General features: G+C 50.9%; 1 protein-coding gene across 2 annotated transcripts in view; it reads right to left on the reverse strand.

Moving 5' to 3' along the window:
- The window catches only part of PEMT (phosphatidylethanolamine N-methyltransferase), a 97402-nt gene extending 82721 nt beyond the window's left edge, over positions 1-14681 (reverse strand). For both annotated transcript variants that reach the window (XM_012726016.1, XM_012726014.1), the window contains exon 1: positions 14519-14681. In XM_012726016.1, coding sequence (XP_012581470.1) covers positions 14519-14593 — 75 coding nt within the window. In that variant the 5' untranslated portion in view covers positions 14594-14681. The remainder of the gene's footprint in view (positions 1-14518) is intronic.
- Between the last annotated feature and the right edge of the window lie 3067 nt (positions 14682-17748).

Here is a 17748-nt window from a genome sequence, read left to right on the forward strand (position 1 = left end):
GATTTGGTGATGGGAAACCCGTGGGGATTACAATTGAGATGAAAAAAAAATGTGCAAAATGATGTAAAAATAAACTTTTTAATAAAAAAAAAATATTTTGTCCCAGTTTGTCGTCTGCTCTTTCTTTGGCGGTCCCTTCATGAAGCAGAAACCCTTTATTTTTACGTCATCAAAATCAAATTCATCTCTATCTCTGCTTGGGACATTAGAGCATTCATTTTTTTAGTTTGTTTGGGTTTCTCTGCCCAAATCTTTTTTTTTTTTTTAAGATTAATTTATTTATGCATACAGAACTGCGGTACAGGCCAGAGGTGCAGGGACAGTGAGAGGATTCCCCAGAGTCAGAGTGGGGAGCAGAACAGGCAGATCGATGAAGTACACTGCTGAGGGTCAGGAGAGGTCTGCCGGGCCATGTGGGTCACGTCCTGGGCTGGGGATCCAACTCGTGAAATGGCTGCTTCTACGGTCATAGTGCTTTAACCTGTGGCACCACCAGGGAGGACCCTCTCTGCCCAAATCTTTTAAAATATAAAACAAAGAGGCACACGCCCCAGCCCTGCAGTCTACCAGCATGCCTTGTGACTTCAACAGGCATGCAGGACCACGAGATGGTAAAGTCTCTGGAAGCATCTGCTTGGGAGGAATGAAACAGCAGGTTTTTGGGGTCTCATGGGTAAGCCCCAGCACTGGTGCAGCCCTCCGTCCCACGTCTTCTCACAACATTCCCCCATGGCATCTCCTCTCCGTCAGTGCCAGCCTGCATCTTCTGCATCCTTCTGCAGCTTCAGCCTGGCCCCGGCAGACGGCCTCCTCCATCTGGTGGCATTAGCTAAGGGGCAGTGTCTGGGCTGCCAGATGCCTCATGCCTTCAGCATGGCCTATTCAGCAAAGCTGCTGGAAGCTTTCGGCCCTCGGTGGGGGCCGTCCCACAGATCTCACAGCCAGAGAGGCTTGACTCCCACGTGGCACCCAAGAGGCCAGAAGGGGAGGCCCCCTGGGTTTGTGCTCCAGAGGGACAGGCCCTGGGCACAGGAGTTGGGCTCCCCAGATGGAGGAGCAGACAAGGACTGTTCTTCTGCCCGAGTTGTCATGAGGCCAAAACTCAAAGTGCTTAGAAGAAATCAAGCCAGGAGACCTTTTTTTACAACCAAGGAGCAACCCTTAGAGATTTGACTATTTCACAGATGTTGAAATTGAGGCCAAAGAAATGCCAGCCTTGTCCTAACTCATCCAGTGAGCCAGCCAACCACCAACTCCACCACCTGGGGTCTCTTCTTGTGGCCGTTTCCACACCAGAGGTCCTAGCCCAGCCTCTGCCATCCCCTCTGGCCACTCTGGTCCTTTGCCCAGGCCTGGTCCCACGCCCACGATGGGTCAAGTGGTGAAACAGCTGCCCCTTGCCTTTCTGGGCATTTGTAACTAGGTCCAGAGCTTTGGACACTCTCCCCACAGGCAACAGAGCTGCCCAGCCCAAGTGCCCAGTGCAGCCGAGGAGCCCCCGTCTATTCCTCGGGCTTCGGGGTTCAGATGCGCAGCCATATCTCCTGGCTCTGCCCTCTGTGTGTGACTATTCTCTCTTGGGCTCTCACTCGCTCTGTCTCCTAATCCTTCCACCTGCTTTCGAGCTCATGGGTTCCACACTCAGTTTGTGTGCCTCCTGTGTACACGGCATTCACCTCCTAGGTGTTTGTGAGCGCTCACCACGAACACGGAGAGCCAGTCAGCTGTGACCAACACTTAGCTGAAACCAAGCAGAGAGCAGCAAGCACTTCTGTTGTAAGCATGTGACAGGAAGGGACTGGGTGACAACAATAGGGACAGTGGCCAGAGAAGGCCTCTCCAAGGAGGTGACAATGATGCAGAGACCTGCAGACAAGAGCAGTGTTGCAGAAATGTCTGGCAGAGAAGTCCTAACTCAGCCAGGGCACTCACAGCCTTGCAGTGAGCGCAAGGGCTGGAGGCTGACCAAAGGCTTTCTGAGGAGCAGCAAGGAGCCAGAGTGACTGCAGGGCAGCAATGACGCAAGGAATGGGAGGTCTTCAAATCCACAACTCAGCTTTCCTGGCAGGGCCAAACTGCTGACTGAGACCAGAGGTAGCAGGAGGCCAGAGTTAAGGGGCAGGGAGGGAGCCAGGCTGGTTGAGACAGACAGATCCACACCTCTATACGGTGACCTGCCCCTGGCCTGGATCTCAGAGGTTTCTCTTTATTCAATGAGAAGGGCCTGGAGGCCTCACTACCCCACAGCCGACAGCCACCCTGGCACCTGTGCAAATGCAGACCCAGGACTGGAGGGGCTCTCAGGTGGGGTGCCCAGGGTCTGGGTGCCCCTCAGTGCCCCCTAGACTGGGCCACTGGAGAAACAGAAGCCCCACTGCAGGGAAGTGTGAGTAGGAGGAACAGGGGACCTGGCTGAGGTCCATCGTGATGCAGTCCCTCTGAGATAAAAAGCCTCTGTTACCCCCCTTTTACAGTTGAGGAAATCAGTTCAGAGGCAGCCTGCAGCTTTCACAAAGCCACACAGCAAGCTGGCTTGGAGCTAGAGTCCTTCGAGGAGAGATCTGGTACTTTGGCTGGGAAATTTCACACTCAGACTCAAGGGGTCTCTCCAACGTAGAAGGGGGAATGGTCCCCCTTCAGGAGCCTGGCTCATAGGGCCCCAGCCTCCCACCTTCACCCCTTCCGCCTGGCACTCCGGGAAGCCTGCGGCCCTGTGGGTGGAAGGCCTGGTCCAAACCCTGGGCACCAACTCACGAGAGGTCCTGGGGAGGGCAGACCCACCCTTTGAGAAAATATGGAGGGAAGCCACACTAACCTCCCAAAGCACTTGCTACTGGAACACAACGAAGGCATCTTTGAGGGGCCTAAGTCACCAAAGACTCCTGGAGGCCATGCTATATCGGGCACGTGGCCTTGGAGACCTTGAGGGGATGAGGGTGGGTACCCACTGGGCACTAAAGCACGAGCTGCCAGGTCTCACTGACTACACCGGATACCATGGGCATCTTTATACGTCTCAGCTAAATATCAAAATAGAACCAGTAGCTGAGGTGCAAGAGGAGACCGAGGCTCGGTGGTGGCACCTGATGTCACAGCTCTGGGGCAGAGCCAGGCTGGCCGCAGGTCCCCCCCCGCCCCCCAGTCTTCTCCCAAGGCCCCATCACGCCTTCCCACTCACGTCTGAGCACACAGCTGGTGGTCTGAAAGGGTTTTCCACACTCAAACAACACATGATTTGGTCACTCTTGAGACCTGGAACCCTGGTATCTCTCTGTTTGTCCCCAGGGCTTGGAAAACCACATGGGGGGTTTCAATTTGCCACTAACACCGGGTGAACAGTGCCACCTGGTGGGAGGCTAGGACACTACAGGCATTCCACACCTCCCAGCGTCACTTATTTTCAAAGCCAAGGGCAGTTGTCCTCGGTGAATTTATAAGAGGAGTTGGACAGAAGGTTCATGTATTGTCACAGCTGAAAATCAGAGGGCTATTCCCACCTGGGTACTTCTTACCGTGAACTCAGGTTTTAGGGGTGCTTGAGCATCTGATAGAATTTGGGATCCCGGGAGATACTGGGCTTAAATAGCTCCAAATATGGGGAGCTCACCTCAGCATGTGTAACCTTGGTTACACATTTCTTCCTCACCTCTCCTTGTAAGTCCACTCCACTCCTACTTCTCTGAAGGGCTCCTCCAAGCCCTTTCCTCCCTGACAGCCCCTGAGTAAGCTTCCTCTGTCTTAGCTCTTGGAACCCGAGTCTGTCTCTGCTCCCCAGGGGTGCTCTCCTAGTTGCAAGTGCTAATGGTTGTGAAGTGGGAGGTCGGGCAGAGACACCAACATTTTGCTGTTTCCTCTAACTGATGTGCTCAGCCCCCAATTTACCATGGCTAGAAGGATGGCCCCTTCTTAGCGAGACCTTCCCTGGCCACCCCATGCAATACCCTCTGTGGGGTGTCAGACTGAGATTCTTCAGAACCCTCCTCATGTTGTATGTTTGTGATCTGCCCTACCCCCACCCTGATCTGGACCACAGACCTCACAAAGCCAGGGTGGTCTAGTGCCCAGGTGCAGGAGCTGGCTGGTAGCAGATGGCCCCTGAGCTGTGCCTTTGATCACTCAAGCCTCACTCAGACTTGGGGGTCAGCAGGACTGGGCTCCAATGGGCTCCCCCACAAACACTGAAACAAGTATCTGAGGGCAAATAGTTCATTCAGGAGGTTGTTATGGGTTGAATCTGTCCCCCAAATTCATCGCTGGAGTCCTAACTCCAGCACCTCAGAATGTGACTTATTTGGAGACAAGATCTTCACAGAGATGATAAAGCATTAGTCATAATTAAGTCATAATGAGGTCATTTGGGTGGGCCCTAAAACAACTTCCATTATAAAAAGGAAAATTAATCAGAGACATCAAGGCACAAAGGGAAAATGACGGAGACACCAGGAGAAGATGACCCTCTCCCAGTCAAGGCAAGAGAGCTAGAACTTCCCTCATGGCCCAGAAGGAGCCAGCCCTGCCAACACCTTGAACAGAACTGTGAGTCAGTAACTGTTTGTTGTTTAAGCCCCGCGTGGGGCCTCCCTTGTGGTGCAAGGGGTTAAGTCTCAGGGCTATTAAGCTATCCTCAGCCACTGCAGCACGAGTTCCTTCCCCAGATAGGGAGGTGACCCACATGGCACAGCAGACCTCTCCTGACCCACCAGCTGCTCCCCTCAGCAGTGTATTTCACTAGATCTGCCTGTTCTGCTCCCCACTCTGTCTCTCGTGAATCCTTTCACCCCCATGCACCTCTGGCCTGAACCCCAGTTCTGTATGTATAAATAAATATCTTTTTTAATCTTTTTTTAAAAGATTTATTTATTTATTCATATATAACTGGGGTACAGGCCAGAGATGCGGAGGGTGAGAGGATTCACCAAAGACAGAGCAGGGAGCAGAACAGGCAGATCAATGAAGCACACTGCTGAGGGAGCAGCGGGCGGGTCAGGAGAGGTCTGCCGTCATGTGGTCACCTCCAGGGCAGGCAGGAATCAAACTCATGTGGAAGTGACTTTAGCTTCTCAGTGCTGCGCTTTAACTCGCTGCACCACAAGGGAGGGCCTAAATATCTTTTTTTTTTTTTTTTAATTTTTTAAAGGAATCAAGTACTGGCACATGTTACAACATGTAAGAAAATTAAGCAAAGTGAAAGATCTAGAAGGTCACATGTTGCATGTATAAGAAATGTATCAAACAGGCAAATCCAGAGACACAGAAAGCAGATTCGTGGTTTCTAGGACATGGAGGGCAGGGAGAATGGGGAGGTATGGGTTTTCTTTTTGGATTGATGAAAATGATCTGAAACTAGAAGGCAGTGATCGCACAACACTGTGGATACACTAAAACCACTGACTGTATACTTTAACATGGTTCAATCCGGGCATTTTGTTATCTGAATTTATGTCAAATATTTGTTTAAAAGAATAGAAAGGGGGAAAAGGGCGCAATAGGCAGAAGAAACAACACCACCAAAAGCCTGCAAGCCTGAAGCTGATACTGGGTGCCCAGAATTGCAAACCAGCAGAACAGTTGGAAGAGGGCAGGCTGGTGTGGCCATAGAGCCAGGAAAGGGATTTCGGGTAACGATTCCAAGGGGCTGCGGTGGAGGGTCTTGGCAGGGAAGTGGCAGGGTCTGGAGGCTGGGGAGGCTCGGCGAGTGAAGGGGAAAGCACGTCCGTGGGGAGGAGTGGACGCAGCAGGAGCAGAAGGGCTGGGCCAGGCCTGCCGGGCGAGGATGGAGGACAGCAGGGCTGCGGAGGTGGAAGGTGAAGGAGAGAGGGTACAGGGTGACAGCCTGGCTTTAGGCTGAGGGACTGAGCACCCAGGGGAGCCTGAGGAGGAGTGCTGAATTGCTTCCTCTAGAAGGCAGATGGAGAAGGCAGCATGTGCTGGCCCTGAGCTGCCCGAGAGACAGCCAGGTAGCACTGGGGATAGGTCAGCAAGCGTATAGGTCAGAAACCCAGAGAAGGTTTATGCAGGGGACAGGGACCTGGGAAGCCGGAGGTGGAGGAGATTACCTAGGACAGTGGCTCTGAAGCCTTGGGGGTTTCCTTCATGGGCTCTTAGCAGACAGCCTGGCTGGGCTCAAATCAAAAGCACACAGCTTTTATGAGCTGTGTGGCCTGGGTGAGTTGCTTAGTCTCTCTGAATCTCTGTTCCCATTTGTAAAGTGGAAGTAGCCACAGTTCCATTCATCAGGTCACCAGGGGATTCAGCAACTTCATACTTGCAAGATGCCCAGATGGGTGTCTACTGATTGCTCAGGAGCTGTTAGCTACTGTGTAGCCTCTGGTTAACAGGGGCTTATTCAAGAGGACAGTTCCCGCATCCCACCTCCAGGGGTGCTGGTTGAAACAGCTACACATGAGGCCTGGAAAGCTGGCTTTGTAACCAGCATCCCACCTCCCCGGTCAGTGTCACTGTGACAGGTGGCCAGCACGCCTCAGCCCCAAGGAGGGGTACTAAAGAGATCTGGAGATGCCCAAAAGCTGAGAGCATCCTCACCCCTCCCCTGTCCTCCTCCCTGGCCCTCACTGGAACTCTCTTCTGGCCCTATTACCCCAACCCTCCCCAAGCTGAGGATGAGGAAGGAGCCTGGGACCCCAGGATATAGTAGGCAGAGATGTGGGGGGGGGATCAGCCCAAAATAGGGTGCCAGAATTTAAAGGGAGAAGTGAGGAAGTTGAAGAGTCAAACACTGTAGAAAGACCTAGGTAGAGGAGGACAGAACAGCTGCTGTCCAGTACACTTGACAGACAGGGGGCACTGGTGACCTTGGGGGAGAGCTGTTGCCATGAAGGAAACTGGGCCAGGGAACTGGGGGTTCAGGAAGAGGGAAGGTGTCCAGAACTGAGCTGTACTCCTCCCCTCCAAAGTCATATGCTGAAGCTCTGATCCAATCCCCAGTTCTTCATATTGTGACCATCTTTGGGGCTAAGGTGATTGAGGTACAGAAAACTGTTAGTATCCATTCTACTCCAGTCTGGCTGGCATCCTTACAAAAGGAAGTTTGGACACATACACTCAGAGGAAAGACTTCATGAAGACACGAGTGGAGACTGCTGTCTGCCAGCCAAGGACAAAGCCTTGGAAGGAACCAGCCTGCTACCACCTTGACCTTGAACTTCCCGCCTCCAGAACCATTTGACAACACATTTCCCCTCTAAAAACTTCCCAGCCTGGGGTATACCGCTAGGGCAATTCTAACAGCTCCTGCAGGAGGTGAAAATTCCAGATATCACCAGAAATGTGGGCAGAGTCTCTGAAGAGAAAAACAGAGACAAAATGGACAAACGAAAAGACAACTTGGAAGAAACAGGGTCTCTAAGTAAGAAGTAAAAAAACTTCAAAAATTAGTAAAACCTCATTCACATCCTCAGAAGGTTAAGAGAACTGTAAAGCTGCAAGACAAAAACAGGATGTGCAATAAAGAGAACAGAGAAGAGCCCAGAAAAGGATATCATAACTATGTATTGTATTGATATTTTATGTCCTATGATAGTATAATACCGTTTTTAAAGTTATTCTGTCATATTTGCAGACATCTGATGTATGTTTGTGTTAATTTCACATATAAAAATTAAGCCTCAGTGCAAGGATGAGATCAAATTGAAGTCCCCATGAGACAAGAAGATGGGACAATAGAAAAGATAAGAAAATGTAGCAGATCTGCACAGCAGAGTTGACATCTGAATTACAGACATTCCAGGAAAAGAGAGCAGAAGACATGGAGGGGGAAGAAATTGTCAGTCATATCATTTAAGAAATGTCTCAGATGGAAAGGGCCCAGAACAACAGATGAAAATCATCACATCAGAGAACATCTTCCAGAAGTCAATAAATAATACTGAAACCAAGAACAACAGAGGAATGGAGAGCAACAGAAGAAGGCTTCCCTGGTGGAGCAAGGGATTAAGTCTCAGCATTATGACACTATCCACAACCACTGCAGCACGAGTTCAATCCCTGTCCAGGGAGCTGACCCACATGGCCCACAGACCTCTCCTGTCTTGCTCACTGCTCCCCTCAGCAACGTATTTCAATCTGCCTGTTCTGCTCCCTAGTGAATCCTCTCCCATCACTGCCCCCCCCACACTACTGGCCTATATCCCAGTTCTTGCATGCATACATAAATAAGATAAATCTTTGAGAAAAAAAAATCACAGCACTGGGGGTCCTGAGAAACTTCACAGAGACACCGTAGCCTCTGCCTCCTCTGTGTTCACCCAGACCCACCAACTCTTATGGGGTCCACTTGCTCTTCCCCTTCTTCATAAGGGGGTTCTTTCCAGACATGGCATCCCCCAGGTCCTCAGGCACCCATCCCATGTGGCCAGCCCTGTGGTGCCTCTGACCAGCAGGTCTCACCGGCAGTCTCCATGCCCCACCCCACCGCTGACAACCAATGAAGGGAGACAGACGCCTGAGGGGCCCCAGGGATGTGGTAGAGGCCTGAGGGGCCTGGGGAACCTCACTACTCCCAGGGCAGCTTAGAGGCCCAGCCCCTGTTCACTTCAGGAGTGCCCCTGTGAGGATGGGAAGTCAGCAAATTTCTGTAATATGCACAAAAAGAGAACCAAGTGTTGAGGCAACTGAAGTGAAAGAACTCTGGAGAGGGTGATAGTTACTCAGCCTCAAACTTTGTGGAGCCTGCTTTGTTGGTCTGTGGACAGCTACACTGAGGTATAATTGACATTCATTTAATTCAAAGGTTTTTAGCATTCAGTGCTGAGTTTGACAGATGTATCAAAAGATGTAACCATCACCACAACCATGCCAAAGAGCATTTCCAATCCCCTCAGAAAGTTCTTTCAAGCCCTCTTGGGGTCAACCTTTTAAAACTGATCAGATTTCTGTCCCAATGATTGTGACACTCCCACAATATGCACAAAAAGTGATGCACAGCCTGTAGCCTTTTGATCAGGCTTATTTCACTCAGGACAATGCATTTGAGGGTCACTAATGCCGTCACATATGCCAGCAGTTCATTCCTTTTTATTGCAGAATAATATTTCATTGCTTGGCTACATCATGTTTGGAATGAACATTTGGGCTGTTTTCAGTGTGGGTGTATTCTTTATTAAGAATAAAACTGTCGGGGCTCCCGGGTGGCGCAGTGGGTTAAAGCACAGTACTGAGAAGCTAAAGCCACTTCCACATGAGTTCGATTCCCGCCTGCCCCGGAGGGGTCCACATGGCGTGGCAGACCTCTTCTGACCTGCCCGCTGCTCCCCTCAGCAGTGTACTTCGTCAATCTGCCTGTTCTGCTCCCCACTGTCTCTGGTGAAACCTCTTGCCACCCCTGAGCTCTGGCCTGTACCCCAGTTCTGTATGTACAAGTAAATAAATCTTAAAGAAAAAAAAAAGAATAAAACTGTCAACTGTCATAAACATATGTGGGGGAATATGCTTTCATTTCTCCTGGGTAAACCCAGAAGTCAAAGGGTTGGGTCATGGAGTGAGCACACGTTTAACCTAGAAATTGCCAGACTGTTTTCCAAAGTGACTGAACAATTTACATCCTCACAAGCAATGGATGTAAGTTATCATTGCCCCAGGTCCTTGTCAACACTTGAGGTTATCCTCTTTTTACCTTTTAGCCATCCTGGTGGAGGTGGAGTACTATCACTGTGGTTTTATCTTAGATTTCCTTGACTAATGATGTACTTGCCCACCATTCCATACATCTTCTTTGAGGAAGTAGATCTTTCCCTCCTACTTTTTTTTGCCTTCTTATTGCCACAAGGTGAGGGTTCTCAGTTTGCCACCCATATCCCAAGACACCTATGTATCTTCCACACTGGTTTCCAGGCTTTTTAGGACTTTCCAGTGTGAGGAGCTGTCCTAAACTTCTTTCCCCAGTCTTAAACCCAAGTTCCTGGCCTTCCTGGCACCTGCAGAAGTTCTACTCTCCCCACCCCCCCACCCCCCACTGCCTTCTTCTCTCCATCACATCTGGTACCTGGCCTTCCTGGCACCTGCAGAAGTTCTACTCTCTCCACACCCCTACCCCCCACTGCCTTCTTCTCTCCATCACACCTGGTACCTGGGGAGGCTCCTGGTCTTTGTGTACCTTCCTCCTCATCTGCAAATTCAGCCACCGCCTCCTGCCCACTACTCCTGCACTTTGCCTTCTACTTCAGCCCCTAAACCAGTTAGGGCCTTTGTATTTGCTGCTCCTCTGCTTGCAATACTCTTTCATGCCTGGACCCTCCTTCCTTCAGGCCTCAGCTTAGAGGTAACCTCCCTGACCAGCCCATTGTTCTGGAACCTCACCTTGTTCTTTCTCACAGCCTATATCATGAGTCACTGCACTCTTATTGCAGAGCTGTGTTTCTCCCACCAGGCTGAAGAGTGCCAGGGGAAAGGGCTCTGGTCACGCAGTGTCCCGCACAGTCAGCTTCAATCAACACTAAATGAACGACTCTGAGAATTCCAGAAATGTAACGTGATTGCCCTTTGCCGCCTGCTGTGTTTACAGAGGACAAGGCTGAGGCACAGGAAGGTGCAGTAGCCCTCCCAGGGCCATATGCTCAAGAGCAGTGGGTACCACCCAAGCCCACACCCCTCTCCCAGAGCACTCCACCTGCCCAACTGCCTTGGGGCCAGCATCTCAGAGGGACATTAATTATAACACCATGAACACAGAGACCCTAAACAACTCAAACGCTGCCTATAAGCAGAACCACCCACAGCATAGACACACCTGGTCTCGCACAGGCAGGGAGTCCATTCCCAGGCCACGCACAGCTCACAGCCTCACACACTCAGAGCACCACTCACACACATTTCCACTGCACTCATACTCATGTGCTGATGTGCCCACAGCAGCAGGCCGTGTGATGGACAGGCCCAGGACGGCAACAGGCCTCCGTCACCATGACAACAGATAGCTCCGCACATGTGCTGCACAGCAGCCACAGGAAGGACTTAAGTGGGATGTGCCCACAGCTGCAGTGGACGCTTCCAGAACAGGAGCAGCCAGCCTCTCACAGCTGCAGTGGACCCTCTTAGCTGTGTGTGAAAGTGTGCTATTGTCATCCAATAAAAAGCATGACTCCACTCTGGAGTGTCCACTGTTTGCCCAGCGCTTCACACATTTTTTCTCCTAAGCCTCACGAGTGTCCTAGCCAGGTGAGTGCTGCAGGACCCATTTTACAGGTGGTTTAATTTTGCTCAGAGTCCACCAAGTCAGCAGCTGAAATGTGAACCCAGGTCTCCTGAACCATGAAGTTCATTGTCCTATGCTGATGTGAGCCAAAAGGGCTTCTGTAGGTGCCGCTTAGACAGCCTCATCTCTCTCTGCACACACCCTTTCCAGACAGGAGCCATCAATAGCAGCTCTCTCTACTACAGAGTTGATTCTGTCCTTGTGGAGCAACCTTGACAGGTAGTGAGATTCCCATCATGAGAGGCATTTAAGAAGAAGCTGTCAGAATTTTTGACATACAGGATTATATATCAGGGAGCAAGTGATTCAGCAGGATAGCCTTGCATTAGTCTTTTGAGTTGCCAAATATATATATATATATATGCACAGGTGAGCATAAATGTGAAGTTAACTTTAGGGGTGTCTAGACCCAGGTCTCAGCTAGTATCAGGAACCTTCCTCTGAGTTCACTGTATTCTCAAATCAGAATTCCCAGGCCCAGAGTGGCCCCCACAGATCCAGACTACAGCATACCAGTCTAGTGGCCTCAAAAGCAAGCTCAATAAACATTTATCAAGTGAGTGTCATGAGCATGAATAATTTGGGGGTTCTAAGTATAAATGAATGCCAGTTCTGACCTCTGGGCATCCGGTGGCAGCCCAGTGCTTGTTCCTCTGTGCTGAATAGCATCATCTCTGAAACATCAAATAATCGATTTAACTTTTCCATACACCATCTTCTGTCCTGAGCAACTGACAGATATTAACTTGTAAAAATCACACACAGCCCAATGAGGCTGTCACAGTTTCCATCTCATGGATGGAGCAATTCAAGGCAGGGCTGGGACCACACAGTCTGTAAATGCAGTCAAGCTGTAAATGCAGGCAGGACCATTCTCCTGAAGCCGGGTTCCCAAGGATGCAGTGGATGGCCAAGGGGCACCTTCAGCAGCTACTCTGACAAGTGTCCACTCAGCCAGGCAACCTCGGCTACCTCGGTAGAAATGGAGCAGACCTGCTGTCTCATGGAGCTCAAAGGGCCCAGCTGCTATGAGAGGCCTTGAGTAAGCCCCTTTCTATGTCTGGCCCTGACATTCCCATCTGCAAAACTGGCAGGCTACTCCACTCAGAGTGTAGTGGGGATCAGTGCTAGAACTTCTGTGATACCTCACACACGGCCAATGACACCCATCACCCATACTGAGTAGTGCAACTTCAGCACTATTCTTATTTGCTATTCTACTTGAATATCAGATATTCACTTTGTTTTTGTCTTGTCTTTTTTTTTTTTTTTTAACTCACCCACCCCTACCCGATACCAACACCAGGCTGGCTCCTCAGTAACTGATGTGCCTGGGGGCACATCCCTCCAAGCTCCCACCATCCACCCTGCCAGAGATGGTGACCCAACTCAAAATGGCCCCAGGACCTTTGCATCCCGTGGAGAAGAACGTAGGTCTCCAGAATGGCTGAAATGCAACTTCCCCCCAGTCAGCAGGATGGGGACTTAGAATATGGTTGAGATTGGTTTAAAGTAAATAAGGAAGCAAATATTCCCAGTACACGTGGGTTTTCAGCTGGGTCTGAACATACCCACTCCTACCAGTGTGGGGGGTCAGCACATCTGCACTCCCACAACCCACCATGTGTGCACGCACCAACCCTACCCCCTTCAGCTGCCTGTGGGCACACAGGCAGCCCCACCCTGCGCTGTGGTTTCTCTCCTCCCAAGTTCTCAGCATTGACAGCTCCTGCGTCCTGTAGTCTGAGACCTGATAAGAACCTTCAGCCTTCTCTAGGGAAGAGCTTGGCTTCACTACCGCCAACACGGGCGTTGTGGGGAGGTCAGATGGAGCTGGGCCAGGGCAGTCCAACCAGCCACTCTTCCTGGCATCCCTGGGAAGCCCAGACCTGTGTGGAGGATCCAGAGGCTGACACAACACGAGTACAGCCAGGTCTCGACTCCAGACACCTCCTCTCTCTGTCACACTGCCCGCCATCCCATGGCCCTACTGACCAGCAGCCTTGGGTAAGCAGCTGGCAGCCAGAGCCCAAGCCAAGACACCCTAAAATGTGTGTTAGTTTCCTGTGGCCGTTGTAACAAATTATCCCAAATTTTGTGGTTTAAAACAGGTTTAGATATTTCTTCTCTTACTGCTCTAGAGACCTAAGGTCCAGTTTCACTGGGTTGAAGTCAGGTATGGGCAGGGCACGTCTTCCCAGGGGAGATTGTCTCCCCCTCCTCCAGCCTCCGTGGCTGCACCTCTCTGGGCTCCTGCTGGCTCACTCCTGTCTCTGCCTCTGGGCACATCCCCGCCCCCAGAGCCACTGCGGCCTCTCCACTCATCAGGACACTGGCGATGGCAGTGGGGGCCCAACATGGCGATCCAGGACTACCTTCAGCTAAGATCTTTAGCTTAATCACACCTGCAAAGACCCTCTTTGGGCTCTGTTAGGATACCCACAAGTTCCAGAGGTCTGGACACAGCCTGCCCCAATGAGCCACACAGGGTCTGAGCCAGAGCCCCCCAGTACTCTGTGGCCAGCTTCTGTGGCCAGCTCCGGCTCTCGCCTGCCAGGGGACCAAAGGGAGTCATGCACGGCGACAGGCTGTGAGACCCCATCTGTCAGACTCCATGGCCTCAGGGGCTTGTGGTCACAGTCTGAAGAGGGCACCCCGGCTGTGGCTGTTAATGCCCCTGACAGACTCCAGCTAGTGCCACCAGATCCCCAGAAGAGAAAGGACAAGCTGGTAAATTGCCCCATTGAGCAGAAAAGGAGACCGAAGCAAGAGGCCAACGCAGACAGACGGCCCCACCCAGCCGGGGCAGCCACCTCCCAATCTGAGCCCTGTCCCCTTGGGCGCTCTGGTAACAGGCACACAAGCATGCAGCCGGACCCTCCAGCCCTATATTGGCTGCAGGAGCTTATCGCCAGCGACTTTCCCAACAGAGATCGATAGAAAACGTTTTATCTCCTTCCCCAGGGGCGGCTCTGGCCTCAGAGCAGAGCAGGCTCCTGTTACTATGGCGACCCTCCCTGGACCTTGCCAACTCCCTCCTCCTCTGCCAGCCCCTCACTGCCCACTTCTCCCTTTCTCCCCACCCCAAGCCCCTCCATGTCCCCCCAAGCCCCTCTCTGGTTCCTTCCACACCCCTTCCTTTCTCCCAGTCCCCGCTAGCCCTGACCCCAAAGCCCAGAACCAGCATCTCCTCCCACCCCTGCTGCCTGCTGCCTGGTGACCGGAGAGACTGCCCGTCCTAGCTGCCCTGGAGTGATTCTGTGAGCCTGAGAAGGAGCGACCGGAGGTTCCCGGGTGCCTAAAACCAACCTTGCTGGTCCTCCACTTCCATGCCAAACTGTAGCTCTGCAATCCCACTTGGGCCTTGTCCCCACTGCCAGGCATGACCAGGAGGAAGATGGATTTCGGGTTGAAACTGAAGACAAAGAGACCCGTACCAGAGGCTGAGAGTGGAGGGCCAAAGGAGGCAACTGATAAGACTCGTGACAACCTGGATGAGGTGGCTGAGCATGGGGAAGAGGATGATGGTTTCTCCAACAAGGGGCGGGGGGGAGGTGGGCGATTCCCTGAGACAACAATAATAACTAGAGCTATGATTGAGCACTTACTATATGCCAGGGACCGAGCAAACTGCTTCCCATGCCTTATCTCAGTCTCAACCCTCACAGCCCCGGAATTGTGAATTGCTTTTATATAAACAAGATGAAAAACTATTTGGGGACTGCTTTTGTAATACTTTTCTATTATCAAAAGAAAGAAAAGACATGTTTTATTAGGAGCTAAGTGCTTTCATTTTCACCACTGGTAATAACAAAAAAATCTGTAGGGTCTGAAAGTATAGGAAGTCTAACCCCTCTATTTAAAAAAACCCATGAAGTACACATCCCTCAGGATGGTGCATGTGTAGTAAAGCTTAAAGACTAGCAAGGGGCAGGGGGTCAGCGTGTGGTGGGTCTATATATAATGGGGAGCTCTACTGTATTGTTGAGATTTTACTTCTTGAGCTGACAATGGTGGGTGAGGGGATGATCACTGGATTATTTTTGTACCATGAATAATTTAAATATTTTACAGCTAAAAGTTGGAAGGCACTGGTATTCCCCCACTCTGCACCAAAGCTGGTCTGAAACATCAAGTCACGTTCATGTAATTACAGGATTGCTGTCCTTCTAGTAAAGCTGAGTCCCATTCAACACACCCTCCTGGCTGCTTGCCTCCAGAGACGGCTGCTTAGTCTCCACTGAGGAGGCACAGGGCCCCTTTGAACCGTTCTAATTGTGGAAAGTTCCTCATACAGTCAAAATTGGGCCCTGGGGCCTTCCACTCACTGGAGTCAAAAGATCTGTACATCAGCATGAAGGGTCAGGGCCACCATTATCTTTGAAGATAATGGTCAAACTGCTGCCTACCCATTCTAATTCTTCTTCTCCAGGCAAAGCAGCCTCAGTTCTCTTGAGATAAGTGACAGAAAACTAATCCAGACTGGTTTATACAAACAGATGAGTTTATTGGTTTGTAACTGGAACTCCCAGGGTTCCAAGCTTCAGGTGTAGCTGAATCCAGGTGCCCTGAGTCTCAACACTGCTTCCCTCCATGCTGGTTTTCTTCTCAGGCCCATAGTCAACCAGCTTAACCACGCCCAGGAGGTTCTGGCAAGGTTCAAACTTCCAGCAAAGGTTTAGAGGGCTTGGAGCACATGGCCCATCCCTGAGTGGCCAGGCAAAAGAGGCGTTCTGATTGGCTAAACTTAACACATAGTATATCTGCATCCCAATGACAGGATCACCCAGGCTAAAGGTAAAAGTGGGAGAGAATGTTTTCCAGGAAAACCAAGGTAAGACACAGGTTCTGTAACAAAGACCCAGAATGACACTAGCTGAAGCAAAATGGAATCTTATCCCTCCCAAATGTAACTCCAGATAAAATCAGTCCAGACTGACTGATTCTGCCAACCCTAAAGATTAGCTGAGCGTTTGTTATCTGTACTGTAAGTAAAGGTTGTTAAAACTTGGTCATGCTTATTACTGTGCTGGCCACATACAAACTTAGTCTTCACTCAGCCTTCCAGCTCTGCTTAATGCCAACATCTCTCCCCACCTTGCCCATTAGCACCTTTTCCTGGATAAGGATGGGTCCCCTGTCTGTCTGGTTAGGTACCTTGTGGGTGGGGCCTGCATCACTGTATCCTGGAGGCAGAGTCTAGAGCAGGACTTGGGTCAATTCATGTGTATTAAACAAGTGAGTAGATGAATGAATGAGTGGTTGAGTGCTGTTTGACTGCCACTGGGCCAGTTGGTCTGGGACTCCTTGTGAGGCTTCCCTGAGACTGGGTAGAATCCCTCCAACCCCACAGTGCTCCAAATGTCTCCTAAGGTGGGCTGTGGTCACCTCCTTCTGGTCTCTCTGCCAGTAATCAGAGCCTCCCAGGAGGTCTCTGAAATGGAACCCCCCAAACCAGTCTTTTCCCTGGACAACCTTTCTCTGGGGGGAGACATTTGCAAGAATGGCTCCATTCACTTTCACCTCCTGTGTTGGGGGAAGGAACCCCAAGAGAATGACCCAAGGCCCCTTCAAGGCCAGGAGGGGAAGAGCAGAGTAACTGTCCAGAGCTGCAGAACTGTGAAGGGCCTTTTAGTCCCCACAAGCCCAGGAGGTGGACATCGCTATGCTCCCCTTTAGAAATGGGGAGCTGGGTCTTGTAGACGCTGCCACTGCCACACCTCCTTGTAGCCCAGCCCTGGTGAACCCCACCCTGTTCAGCACAATGAGCCTTTGGCTGCCTCTCATTCAAGCTGCTTGCAGGCAAAACCCAAGCATGCTAGGAAACTTCTGTGCTCTGAGCACTGGGGAGATAGGATTTGGTTATAAAGATTCCTACTTTCACAAAATTATCTCAAAATTTATGCGCCAGGGTGGTGACTTCCCATACCATACTGGCGCTGACAGCAAGTTCATCTATGGGGATGAGGGGACTTTCACCCAGGTATCTAATCCATATCAAATGCTGGGCCCAACACAAAAGATTCCATTTTTCATGGTTGGATGATGGGGGGGGGGGCATTGGCAAGGTGAAGGAGGACATGAACAGTCTGAAAGTCATGGGGCACTTTGGGCCCAGGAGTTGGCAAGACCAGCAAGATCAGCATTGCTGACTGTGGACAAATGAAATGAATTTGACTCGTGCATCATCTGAACCATCAGACCATTCTGTAGCACAGGAGAGTGAGTACATCTTCACCCCACCTACTCAAAATATCCTCTACAGTTCTTTGGGTTCCATATTTTCCTCATCTCCTTCCAATGCCAGCTGCATCACCGTTTATGACTATGAAATAAAAAAATAAGCAACAGCAAAAAAAGAGAGGTTCAGGGCCTTCCTGTTGATCCCCCAGTTAACGCGCAGTACTCTGAAGCTCTCCGTAGCCACTGCACCACGAGTTTGACCCCAGGCCAGGGAGCTGATCACCTGCTGCTCCCCTCAGCAGTGTATTTCACTAGATCTGCCTGTTCTGTTCCCCACTCTGTCTCTGGTGAAACCT

Source organism: Condylura cristata, unplaced genomic scaffold (genome assembly GCF_000260355.1).
Source record: "Condylura cristata isolate star-nosed mole 26May11 unplaced genomic scaffold, ConCri1.0 scaffold00017, whole genome shotgun sequence".
Lineage (NCBI taxonomy): Eukaryota > Metazoa > Chordata > Mammalia > Eulipotyphla > Talpidae > Condylura > Condylura cristata.